This window comes from Camponotus floridanus, unplaced genomic scaffold (genome assembly GCF_003227725.1).
Source record: "Camponotus floridanus strain SB8 unplaced genomic scaffold, Cflo_v7.5 scaffold37, whole genome shotgun sequence".
NCBI classification, from domain to species: domain Eukaryota; kingdom Metazoa; phylum Arthropoda; class Insecta; order Hymenoptera; family Formicidae; genus Camponotus; species Camponotus floridanus.
The window spans coordinates 207433-221289 of record NW_020229514.1 but is presented as its reverse complement, the minus strand read 5'-3'; the positions used below and the strand labels follow the sequence as shown (position 1 = coordinate 221289).

The window sequence follows — 13857 nt, the reverse complement described above, 5'->3', positions numbered from 1 at the left end:
GATATTATTTAATTTTAGTAATATTATTTTTTTTAATTTAAAAGGAAAGACTAATTATAATATATAATGAATTAAAACAGATATATAAATAAATTTTTCCATTTGTTAAATTCAAAATATTGCTACATATTATAAGGATACAACTCAACAAAACTGTTATAGAATTATGTATCTAATTGGACAGATGGCACGTGATGTATAATTACATTGTCTCGTCTGAGAACACCTCAAATAATCGAGTTGTTCTTAAAATGATGTCATGGAGATGTGTCTCTAGTTTCATAAAGATAGAATTAATTCGCGTTCAAGTTCTTCATATTGTCTAAATAAATTTATAATTAATAAAATAATCAACATTGGTAAATTTTATTGTGTGTTAATAATATCAATTTCTTATCAACACGACTTAAGACAAAGTCATCGAATCAATCTCTAATTACGTGCACAGAAAAAAATAAAATTTAAAAAAAAATAAAAAAAATTGTAATTCTGTACTCACATTATGCCTCGGTGACCAAGAATTGCACATAATGGATGCATCTTCCAATATACGACTCTGCAAAATGAAAAAAAATGCCATTTCTCATCGGAATCAAGATTTTCTCTCTCTTACAATGTGTATAGAATATATTATAAATAAATTTTTTTAAATTTTAAATAATGTTAGATATATTTCTCCATTTTCACTTAGAAATGGCAGTAGACGAAAATTTAAATTAAATGAGAAACAAAAAAGCAAAAAAGCAAACTTTCAAGTATCGATTCCCCGAATACATTTAAGTGAATGTATTCTATTAAATTTTGCTCCAAGGAATCTGTTTTACAATGACTTTGTGCTTATCTTGATCGTACACAATATTTGATAGTAATGTAATACATTTTTCAAAATTATTGTGCAAAAAATTAACTCTTACTGATATCTTTTATATTTGATTTGATTATTACATGTACATATATTTTTAACTCAGTCTTGTTTCTTGTATTGAAGCTGAAACTCCTCGTGTATCTTATTTTGCGACAATTATAAATATTATTCAATATGTTGTTTGCGAGAATTATTGTATTATATGCCATATAACAAGCGCGCGTGCGAAATTAGAATTAACATCGAATTATCGCATTATCGAAAATAAAAGTATTCTCTTAGTAGATTTGTGTTCGACACGAGATGTCACGGGGCGATTCCAGTTCCACAGATCTCAATACACGGCTAACGAACGAAGTCGAGAAATATTTTCAACCGAATGGAAATCGAACATACGCCATTTACCTGTCAACGGCACTTAATACTTATCTGATCTGCATGGTTTATTTTTGTGCCGATCACCGCGCGAGACACGCATGCGACAATTGCATACGATTTTCCATATGTATACATATGTATGATATATAATACATAGACATATACATGCATGCATACATATATACATTTATACATATATATATATATATATATATATACACATACTACATTTATATTATATTTAAAGCGAAGCCGAAAGAGAAAGATTGACAGAATCGGGGCATACCGGCGTCGCGACGCCGTCGCAAATTAAATGAGTCATTTTAGGATTCGCGCGCAGAACTAGGTAATTCAATATCGTCCTTATTAAAGCGTCGGCCAATTTTGCGCGCTCGCGCATTTCTTGATGACAATGATTATGTCATTACTGGGCACCGAGACTAATATGAATACATCACTCTTCCGAAGCGACATACTTTATTAGCGTGTCACATGTCTCTCAATGTATGTGTGTGTGTGTGTATGGGTATGTATGCGAGGCGATACTTAAGTTCGACGTATACGCACGATATATCATCGAGCTTCGATTGCAGATATACATGCCGCTTAACGTGCATTTGACATGACTTTTCAGTCATTTGTCATCTTTCGTCTCGGCGGATATCGATGCCGCTTTTTCGCGCGATTGTCAAATATTTATCGGGACAAACAAGCATCGGGAAAATTTTAATAGATGAAACCTTTATTTTTCGGATTATTTTAAATAAAATCACTTAACAAATCTTGGCGCTCGAGTTTATCGAAATTTGCAATTGAAATTTCAATCATTGCGAAAAGATACGGCGAATATCAATGCCGTACTTTTGCACGATTGTCAAATGCTTATTAAGAATATTATCTTGTCGCCCAACCCAGTGTCATCCGTTTGACACTTTGGACAAGATATCCTACGGTTCGATGTTGTTCATTTGACATTTTGGAGATATCTCGAAGATCTGATGAGAATATTCGGCTGATGTCGACATGACCATAATTACCGTTATCATTATCAACGCGATGTAATTTAGCTTTAATATCTCTCGACAACTGATAATCATATGAATAAAAATATAAGAAATTGTATATTTCGCACGTTAAGAAGAAAAATGAATACAAAAAATATTTTCTTTTTCTAAATATCATTAATATTTATTTTTTGTATATCGAAATATATTTTCAAATTTAATATCTTGCAAATTAAATATCACGAAAATATTTAACAAATAATGTAATATATCGTTTGAAATATTATATAACCACTACGGTGTAAAATTTTAATTTGAATTTAAAAGCACATACAAGTATTATCGATTATATAAAAAAATTATAGAAAGGAGCATGACGCTAAAAAGATTGAGAATTATTATATAATTCAAGTGCATTTCCAGTATTTAAATATGCCCTGGCGTTCGTGGAAAATGTATCTCCGCCGATTTTCTCGACCGTATAAAGGGATTAATCTAAAATATTAGTTATAGATATATTAATGAATCGTGTTACACATCAGTTGGAAGGCCGAATTCTCCGAACAAGGATAATACGCTTATTGCAACAACATGTTGCAGCGCATTAGGCACGTCGCGAGCTGTATAACGCCCGCCATCTCTTAAATTCTACGTATGTATATGCAGGTTAAAATATGCATTCGCGTAGATGCACACGCACACACGCGACTGGATGTGTGTCGAGCACGTGTGTGCGGACGTGTTTCTCGGCGCATCGATGCATCGGAGCTACGGATACAAAAGCCCGACATTGCGACGCGTATATGGAGCTACGTCACGCATGTAGCTTTACGCGTGTGTATTCGTTCTTTGCGTATATATGACACACGTGTGCATATAGATGCATATGTATATATGCGCGCGTATGCAACGGAAGCGTTTGTGCTAGGAGGCGAAACACATTGCGGACTCGCACGAGTAAACAGACGCAGTCGAATCAGTTTGCCCGGCTAATTGATTTTCCTTCACATGACCGACGATGGGCTGCGTGCGCAGCGCGGCCCAAATATACGCATATAGAGAGACAGTGCGACGCACCGTACAAATCCAATCCGAAACTCTCGTTTGATTATCAAGCGAATTCCCGCGGCCGATTGTAAATCAACTGCAGTACCATGTGTGCGCCGGTGGATCATACTGATGCTTCGGATTGGATGCTATGGCGAGTATATCGGAAATTTAACCCTTTTCTCGTGACGTCGAGATAGATGGTAAAAAAATTTGATTGAATATTGTCTCTTGTATGGCACGAGAGTAGCGGTGGTGCGAAGCGCAAATGTCAAACTTTCAGCGAGAAAGAAATCTTTAATTAAATATATGTATGTCTCTTTTGTGATGAACTTGTAAAAAAATGAGAAGAATGCTTGAAAATCGTTGATTTTAATTTCTCACACAAAAAGTAGTTATAGAAAATAATGCTAATCTCTATGGATTACAAATAATGTTTCTCCTTCAAAAATGCCTTTGTAACTTAGAGGTTCTAAAAATATTTGCTAATTTAGTATTGTTTCAAAAATAGGGTTATTAATCACAAAAACGTGAAAAAGTATGTATCAGATTGAAACATATACATATAGAGATTACTTTCCTAAATAGAAAATTTGACAAATGCACAGTTTTGATACCATAATTTTGACAGCTCTCTAGAGTTGGCGTTAAAGGCAAAAGCAGCAAAAACGTTAAGGAAACGAGAGATATAAGTTGGCTGTTTAGAAGGCTACAAATGAATTCACTGAATAATGCAGAATGGTAGACGGTAACTGTGCGAGGGCAAGTGTCTCCGATTATAACAAAAGTGAGGGGCTCACAGCCCGGCTCATTTGTTATTAACCGGCGCGAAGGAGCGTTGAAGTGCAGAAAGACTTCGAACACGACTTCACACTTTGACTCGTAGCCGTTGGTAACTTTAGATAATTACCGGCGAAACTTTCACGAAGAATCTTACGTACTTTCTAGCAATATTCTCAGAGAATGTTTTCTCGCGATTCATCATTATTGGTAACTCGTGTAAAGCAAATTTTCTTTTTTCTTTTTGGCAGAAGACGAAACGAATAAGAGCATTTTTTTAAATAGAGAAAAGGCATTGAAAGAAAAAATCTTACAATTCGTAAATAAATTCTTTCTCTTATTTGAAAGAGATATTTATTTAACACTTTGCGTTATTAAAAAAGGTACAATTAAATCTAAAATTCAGACCATTGTCTTTGCATTATTTCTTATTCTCTGCTCTTATTCTTTATTCTAAAAAATCTGCATTACCTCTATATATTTTGCTCACTAGCAAAATCAATAACAATATAATTTATTCAATTTATTATTTATCTAGAATTTTTTTGCAGATAATCGACGTATTGATTCTTTTAACTCTTGTTTAATCACTCAATATTGTTTCCTAGAATTAATGGCAGTATGAGTAGATGTAAAATACGTTCGAGTGAAAGAAAAGAAACTGGCGCCGGCGCCGTCATCGCGCAAAATATGGAGCAGATAGGTAGCTATGTAGATTCAGCCTGACGCGGCTCATTACGATTTCAGGCGAAAAACACGGTTCTTGAAGCGTGAATCGTCTAAGAGATCGCTAAAGGGAATTTATGAAATTTCCTAATTTAATATTCCTTCTCTCTTTCTCTTTCTCTCTCCCTCTCTCCGGCTCGCAGTTACCCCACCGTAGTTTCCCGTTAACTCTTTCCGTGGCGATTTTTTATTCTCAATGCGAAACCCGATTAAGCGACTTCAGAAACGACATTTTGCTACAGTCGCGCTATGAAACGCGGAATAAATTAATGCGATTCTGACAAAATTCGGACATTGCTCTTGTGCGATCAACGACGTCGCGCTTTCTCGTCTCGTTTCTAATATTATTTCGCTTGATTTCGCTTCCCGACGAATATTAATAAAACTGTAATATCGTCTCTCCAAATCGTCTCTCTGAAATTCACATGCGATTTTAAATGTGAATAAGATAACGTTTACTTTACGCACGTAACATCGCTCTCCTTAAGTCGCTCTTTAATGCTAGTCAGCTTCGTTTCTAACAGATATTAAGCCATTTAAGAGATCTACTGGTAATTAGTATAGTATATTGCCTTATCTAAATTTTAAGGCGTTGGTAGATATTGCCAACAATTTGAATTTGATTATTTACTGATACAATATATTGTGAGCAAGTTTTTTGTTTATAATATATATTTTTCAGTTTAATTTGGACATGTAATTTATAAAACGTATCCGTGTAAAATACTTTTACAACAAAAACTGTATAATTTTTTGGACTAAATATTGGTATAGATTTTAAATATTATAATAGTGATTTTATGAAATTTTTCAATTGATTGTTATTTGTACAAATCGTTTTATTTCATATTTAATAATGCAATTACAGCATTATATATATTTGATTAGAATTGGATTTTACATTTGTGATGACGATTAATAGATTAGCGTTCAGTTGGATTGTGTATCTCGATAGAAAGTAGCTCTTATCACGTACACGTGTATCTCCGTAGCGTTTAAAAGTGTAAGAAAAGAGCGACGACATGCGATATTAAAATTCGGGTCGACGCAATTGACAACTCTTGCTTTCGCGAGATCAATGGCCGAAGTCGTAGCTCTGAGGTCAGACGGAGTTCAACATGCCTGTCAAGGAGACTGTTAAATCAGTGAATAATAATTAATTATTGCGCACCTATGACACCGAAGATAGCTTTACTCGACGGCGAGACTCTGAACCTCATCGAACTTTTTTTGTCTAGACTGTGTCTATAAACAAATGCGACGCTTTTCATCGCGTGAAAATTTCACTAGCTAACGTTGCTACATAAACAATGAAACGCTATAAATCACAGTGTAGTCTTATTTAACATTTATACAAAGTGTATACGGTCGAAAGTATTTCAAATTTTGGACACATTACTTTTTGCAGCTGTAAAAGTACGAACGTATAAAAATTTTTCTTTAAAAGAAATTTTGAATTTCTTCATTTTCTTGCTTCGTGAAGAATAAAATTATTGCAATTTCGCAAGATGACGGAAACAACTATATTGATATTTGACTAACGTATAGTATCATACAACACTATTTTTTCTTCTCCCGTGATTTAATGACTGTGCTAATTCGACAGTAGATAATGCAAGATATATGCCAGAATTATCACTTGAATCAATACGCGTTGGTCACGTTTTGTCGTTATCTGATAATCGGCACTCATCACGTGACGCACGGAAAGAGTAGCAGAATAATTTAGTAATAGTCTATAGTTTTTTTCCTGTATACGCTCCATAATGCGCGCGTTGCCACCGTTAAACCAAAAGCGACTTCTCGTGCGCTTGTTAGAGAGAAGAGAAGCGAGATCATTTCTGGAAGCTATTATCATTTATAAAGAGAGACATGTATATTTTAAGACATAAATAAATGGAGTAATGTGGAAAGGGAGAAAACACCCTGGATTTCTTCTCGCATTCATCCTCGTCTCGCGATTTACATCGCGAGGTGCGTCGATCGCGTAAATATCGGGCCGACTTATCTCGGTGCGCCCGGTATCGCGATATCTAAATTGTGGCTATCCGATTTATGGTATTTACAACGGAGTCGAAGTCGACGGGCGCCGAGGGTAAAAATCAGTGATTTCGTAACCACTATATGTCGGGGATAGCCACGTTCATTGGCTACGTTCTGTTCCGCCCCCGCAGCCCCGCCAATCAGACCGGCGGCTTTCTCTCATCGATCCAAACCATCCACACTATACTCAGCCGCCATGCTCAGTTCTCTTGCCCGTTTCCCCTATCCTTCTCCGACCGTACAACGATCTAGTGTAAGACACGGCGATGTGTAAAGCCGAAGGAACGCTTAGGGTTGTTGCCGACCCCGCCGTTCAACCCCTTTCCCACATTTCGCAGTAAGACGGCCGAATCGGTGGGTAACCATATTGAAAAGGATGTACAGCTACAGGCTTATCTATATATTTCTTGAAAAGTCTGACGGGATCATTATCATCATTCTTGTTATATTAGATAATTAATTTACAATTCCTGAATCTTGGCTAATCAAAATAAAAATATATAAATATTGAAAATGTTTAGCTTTTTATATTCGATATATTCGATATTTGATAGATTATTTAGATATTAGATTAATACTTTGTTGAATTGAATGCGTGAAAATGTCACTGATAAAAGCAGAGACAAGGTTTCATCGAAAATCAGTGAAACACTCGCACTTTGCTCCTCCGTCTTCTAATTCTCTGTATGTATGTATGTGATTATGGCAGTAAAATTTTATTGAAAAACTAACCGCTATAATTAACTAATTCTTTTCAGTAAGATTTTATTGCTTCAGTGAATACACTTTTTTATTTAAGATAGTATATCGACCACTTCTGTTAAGTAAATGGCAAAATTTACATTCGAATCAATGCATGACGCCGAAAGAAATGGATCATGAAAAAAATAAACAAACGAAAAATACAAGATAATACAAATATAAGTATTATTAGTATGAGGTATTAAAACACATATTGCGTGCATGCATACGCGTATTCGTGTAATTACACCCGTGTGCGTGAACGATCATCAATTTAGCAATTCATTAGACGCCTTAAAACATCAAAGTCAATTAGTTAGAAATTATAATGGACTTGGAATTCTCCAGAAACAAACTCATTAGTTTCTCATCAACTAATTATATCCAGCCGCGTTTCGAAAATCGACGTAGGTAATTTTCATCGACGAATTTTGCGTGCGTACATTATATACATTTTCGTGCTTATAATGATATGTTGAGACGAAAAATATTTTAATGGGAGAAAAATGTACAAACCAATTCTCCCTTCGCGCAGGAAACATTTGCGTGTACGTGTGTGAATATGATTATAATTGTTAAAGCGTCGAAAAACGCCCTTTTAAGCTCTTTGCAAAATTTATATTCTACGCGATTGTCGCTTATTATTTGTAAAGCATCAGTCAAGAGGGCAGAGACGATGCAAACACGATAAAGCAACAAGATAGAAGTTTGTCTTCTTATCGAAGAGCTTTAATTTTTCTCTTTTAACTCTAGTTTCTCTCATGTGCGATATCATTGTGTGCGATATATAAAAGCATTATGTCGTCCTTGCACATGTGTATCTACATACTTGCCACGTGCACAGGCACAGGTGCGGACACAGTCGTTAATTTTTTTTCTCTCATCCGCATCGTCGACTCGCGACGATTACACGACTATAAATCATACGTTTACTTTGCCTTCGTTTTCGTACACGTACATTATACATTACTGTGACATTTTATTGATACGATCAATACGGAAAATTATGCATATTCACCCCGTTATTATTTTCTAATGACTGCTTACGTCGATTATGCATAATTAGATATTATTCTCTTAATAAAGTATCACTTCGATAAAAAACGTGTAACCTTAAGCGTTTTTTGTTTTTCTCTCTTTCTCTGTGTTTCTTTTTTTTCTTATACAATTTATTTTATATTTTTCTTACGTGAGTCAGCGTGGTCCCTTTAACGTAGATCTCGCTTTTTATTTGCAACGTGAAGAAATAATTATTACTCGAGAAACAAAGGCAATCGAAAATTATCGTGGTTATGATCGGACATTTTCGCCAAAACGAAATTATTGCACGGCGCTGTTAAACGCCGCATGTGATGAAAAATTGATGTGCCATCGCATGTTGTTGCAGAATTCGCTAATTTGCAGCATTATATTCTCGCCTGGTTTCGTGTAAATTTTCGCCATTACAGAGATCGTTGATACTTTTCATTCCTGCCTTTTGTTTAGTTACAAAAAAGTTGGATATATTAGTGGATTATATACACATATATTTGCGCGTTTTGATATTTTATATTTCTGGACTTTTTTAAAATTACAACGTCGATTAATATATAAATCGAGGAGATGGAATTTACACGACGCTCGAAACATTTTCCTTTAAAATTTAACAAGATATTAATGTTTGTAATGGATTGAAATTTAATGTTGCCAATTTTTTTTCACGAAATAAATCTCGATAATGGAAAGAATTATAATGACAATACTGAATTTCTATTTATTCGTCGCAAAAACACGGTCGCCCGCGATATTTCGCATGACGAAAAATTCTGAGAATTCGCCTCGATTGTGTTGCTAAATATGATAAAGTGATATTCTTGCGTAATCATTCCTCATCCATCACATGCGTCGTTCGTCAAACGCGAGTGTTGCTTTCCCAGACGAAACGATAGCATTTTTAACAATGGGATTATGAACGAATCACTGAACAGGAATAAAGAGAAGCGAAGTGCAAACAGGAACTTATGCACTTGTGGTCTTAGTTTAAGTCTATAAGTTAGCTTTTTATGCATCTTCAACAGTTACTATACTCGGAGAATTTCAGCAATTCTTCAGGTATATTTTATAAAATATAAAATATAATATTTCTAACATTTTTTTTCTATTCAAAGAGAGAGCAATATTGTGCTATTTATGTTGCCTTTCCAGTATTTTAGTCACGTATATATTATATGTGCAATTTTCTTAAGTATATTATAATCTGAAATATGACTTCGCGATTTACTTGGCTCGATTTAACCGACTAGCCTTAATCGACTTGAGTTCGATCATACAGAGTGATAGAGAAATTATAGCAATTCGGCGTGAATTGACTTGAGGGATGAAAATATGCGTGCGCGCGGAATGGAACGTCGGAGCGTAATTGCGTACAATCGTTTTGTCAGGTTCACTCGGTCGCAATAATATGCCGCATATATGGCGACGGTAGACATCATTTAATGATGGAGGCTTCTCTCCCAGATCGACTCTCATTCAGACTCCCCTCAGACAAGCTGTGCCTCCCTTGGACAAAATTCGAGTATCTGTCTTCCTCCCTTTATCCCTCTTTTCTTCTCTTGTTCTTCGGTCTCTGTCAGTTCTCTCACTTTGTGATCTCATCTGTCCGTCTCGGTCTTCTTATATAAAGTCGCTTGCGGAGACCATCCTTCACGCGCCTCTTTCATCCCTCCGGATCTGCCTGTCTATTCATGCTTTCACTGATTTAACTTAGAAACACTCCACTATGTTTCCATCCATTTCACATCCTTCTTTTTTCTCTATATTTTACTGTTCTCGTTAGCCTATTTCATTTTTTTCAAAGCGAAACTCACTCTTGCTTCTCTTTTGCAACATTCTAAATCTGCAAGTTTTTGATCTTTATTTTTGCTAGATTCTCTCTAGTGTTCTTTCTTCTTATCAATTTCACCATCTATTGCATTTCGCATTTTTCATCCCGTGAAAGCTTCTCTCACTCTCTTTTTTCTTGTAATTTATTTCAAAAATTTATAATATTCTTTATTCGCGATTTTAATATTTTAAATGTATTTACAGTGTATTCTTGTTTATATTCTTATTAGATGATAAACCTTTTTTGCTTTTTATAATAGTCTTTAATATAAGTTGGTCTTTTTTTGTTTTATTCCTATTAATTATTTTATTTCTATTTATAGATATTTTACGGATATTATCTTTTTACACACACACACATATATATACAATTATTAAAACTGTCACTATGCAATTATGATGCAATTGTAAACTCGTTTAAACTAATTCTTTTACATATTATGAAATCCCACCACAAGTATATAGTATCAATTAATAATAATATGATACGCTGTGCAATGGAAAACACGAGATTTTTAGCATAAAAATAATTTTTTTATTTATTAAAAAGCATAAAATATTAAAAGTGCACTCTATGATCGAAAATACATTACCTTTTACTGCATCATCACGTATGTTAATACAACTGGATATTTGATAAAATCATTACGAATAAAAAATGTAAATGATAAGTAATTGATTTACATATTTAATGTTAGGTGACGCACGAATAATCGGAAAATATGGATGAAATTTTATATTTACGCATAATAGAGTTCTGCGGCGGTACGATTGCGATTTAAAATATGCAATTAGTGTTTTACGGGAAAACACTGCGGGGTAGGAGGATACAGTACCGATCTCATTTTACCGGCGTTAATCATTACATACGTATAAAATAAAATACATGGTCATTAAATAAAGGATATATAAAATTCATCTCTGATTGCATTTTATACTTAAAACTGAAATGTAGAGAGGAAAAGAGAGAGAGAGAGAGAGAGAGAGAGAGAGAGAGAGAGAGAGAGAGAGAGAGAGCGAGCGATCTGTAACAGTTATATTAAATAAAATTATAAGCTGAATGGCATATATGTTACCGTGATTATAAAACAAATCAATTCGTCATAGGCAATTTTCGTATGCATTAGTAATTTGTGCTGTTGAAAAATTTAATTTAATTTACGTTTGCGTTTGTATATTTAAAACATAGCTAGAGAAACAAATGCTATTTCAGGCATTAATTTAATGCAAGATTGCCTAAGCAGAAAAAAGCGAATCAATAAAATTCGCATAAAACATTTGTTTCCAATATACATAATGTCGTATATCGCTACTGAATTATCGCTATAACTTAATTGCTAAAACTTATTATCGTGAAACAGTGCGATTTAAACTTTCCTTCGGGCAGATGAAGCCTGAGTGGTTAATCTGTTATGACAAATCAAATCCGTTACGCGCCGAGCATCAGGGAACGGACAGCGAAAGGGTGCGAGACGGAATACTGTGACACGTTAATTTACCACCCCTATAATTGGAACAGTAGTAATGCACTTAAGGAAGGATGAGAGCAAATAACGCGTAGCAGGTCGGTCACGTGCAGGTCGCACGTGGGGGCACGTGTCACCGACAACTCGATGGCGCGGCTAGCTCTCTGTCAAACTTCACAAAAACGATTGTAATACAGCGATTCAAATGGCATCATGGAATATATGTTTCCTTGCCGATGCCAATCTCAGGATCACCAAGATCCTCGCGATGCCTTCGCTATTCGCGCCGATCAATTCATTGTAATTTTTCGAGAGAAAATTTTTATTTTCGATAATCTTGAATAATTTTGAAATGCACGGTACTTTGAAAAAGTCTAATAATTCAACGGTTAAATAAACTTATCGAGCTTGAATCGGCAACCTTTTATCTCGATTTCCAAACGTAAATTCCGAAGCGCAAAAGATGACGCGCTCTGAGATCCGGAGGATTTAGAGCTTTTAGTACGTCTAGTTGGTAATCCAGCCCTGGTCCTTACGACTTACCGTCAGGACCATATCCTTCCTGCCTGCGCCGGGCTCGTGGGCATATCCCCATTGGGGAGATGAGCGCATTAAGAAAATTGAAACGTCGATTTGTCCTCGAAACTCGGCCTGACGATAATTTTATTAAGACCGCCATTTCTCCGAGGGAGAGAGACCGAGCCGGCGAGGGTCACCGCGTTGCAAGATATCTCGCGGTCGATTTCAGTTATCCGCCGATGATGCTAATTTAAGCCGACGCGGTATATCCAGTCGTTTCTCTATCCTGAACATCCCTTTCTAACTCAAAATCTTTTTCTTTTTACGATATCACCGAGAGATGCGAGAGCATAAGTCTACTAGATTTCTAAACGTTCTCATTTAATACATTCTATAATATAATCCTGTCACTATCGGTTTTACTTAAACTGAGAGAGTTACAGAAATTTTGGTGTAATAAAAAAAATCGAGATTTTTATCACATTAACTTTTTAAAATTTAAACTGTTATTTGTAGTCTGATGGATACAAAAATACTGGAAAATGAATATGAGAATGTAAGGATGAAAATATACGAATTAAATTCTATAAATAATTTGCAAATTCTATAAAAATAAATAGATTCAACATTTAAAAAACTCTTAATAAACGTTTTAATACTTGAGAAGTATAATAATATTATTAAATTGCGTCTGCAAATACATAATTTTTCAGCAAGAGAAATATATCGAAATTATATGAAGGTAAAATTAAATAAGGATAATCGAATCTTTGCGTGTCTGACGTATTAGAGAGAATACAAAAAAGAGAAATTTTTCAAATACGAAACAATCGGCAGTAAACAGCGATGTGTGGCGCGGGTTGTCCTGTTTATAGAATGACACATATTCGTCGTGGGTGTTTGCTCTACCCACGCACCATGCGCTCTTATCCACATGTTGTGCTCGAGCAGGTGCACGATCGTGCCCCTTCACCCCAACGCACTCGTCCCTCTCTGTCAAGATACAATCGTGGCGTAAACATATGGTCATAATAATAGACTCTTGATTTTGACAAGGGGTGCTCTCTATAAGTGCCCCGTGATTGTTTCTCGAGCGTAAACGCGAAACTCGTATACAACTGGTCATAGACATTTGGTCTAGCGAGCAAAAAAAGATTTCACGTATATAATCAGCTAAAAAAATGTATTGTAGCTTATTAAAAAAACTTTTATTTTTCAATGTTAATTTATAACAATGAAAACGCGAAAATTAAAACAATCTCGTTCTATCGCGCGAGTTAATTATTTTTTAGAGTCTACAAAAGTGGAAAAATATGCTTTTAAACAAGTAGTAATATATAAAGCTGATAAAAAATTAATAGAACAATAATTAATAAAAAAGACTTTAAATAAAACATAAATATTGAAATAAAGAACTCGACTTGAT

General features: G+C 34.8%; 2 protein-coding genes across 2 annotated transcripts in view; one reads left to right on the top strand and one right to left on the bottom strand.

The window, feature by feature from the left end:
• Nucleotides 1–13857, top strand: part of LOC105258784 (beta-galactosidase) — a 111962-nt gene that overhangs the window by 47729 nt on the left and 50376 nt on the right. The gene's annotated exons all lie outside the window — the stretch shown is intronic.
• Nucleotides 1–13857, bottom strand: part of LOC105258783 (inhibitory POU protein) — a 42162-nt gene that overhangs the window by 14057 nt on the left and 14248 nt on the right. The window contains exon 2 of the mRNA XM_011270291.3: nt 500–556. Within this exon, the coding sequence (XP_011268593.2) occupies nt 500–556 (57 nt within the window). The remainder of the gene's footprint in view (nt 1–499; nt 557–13857) is intronic.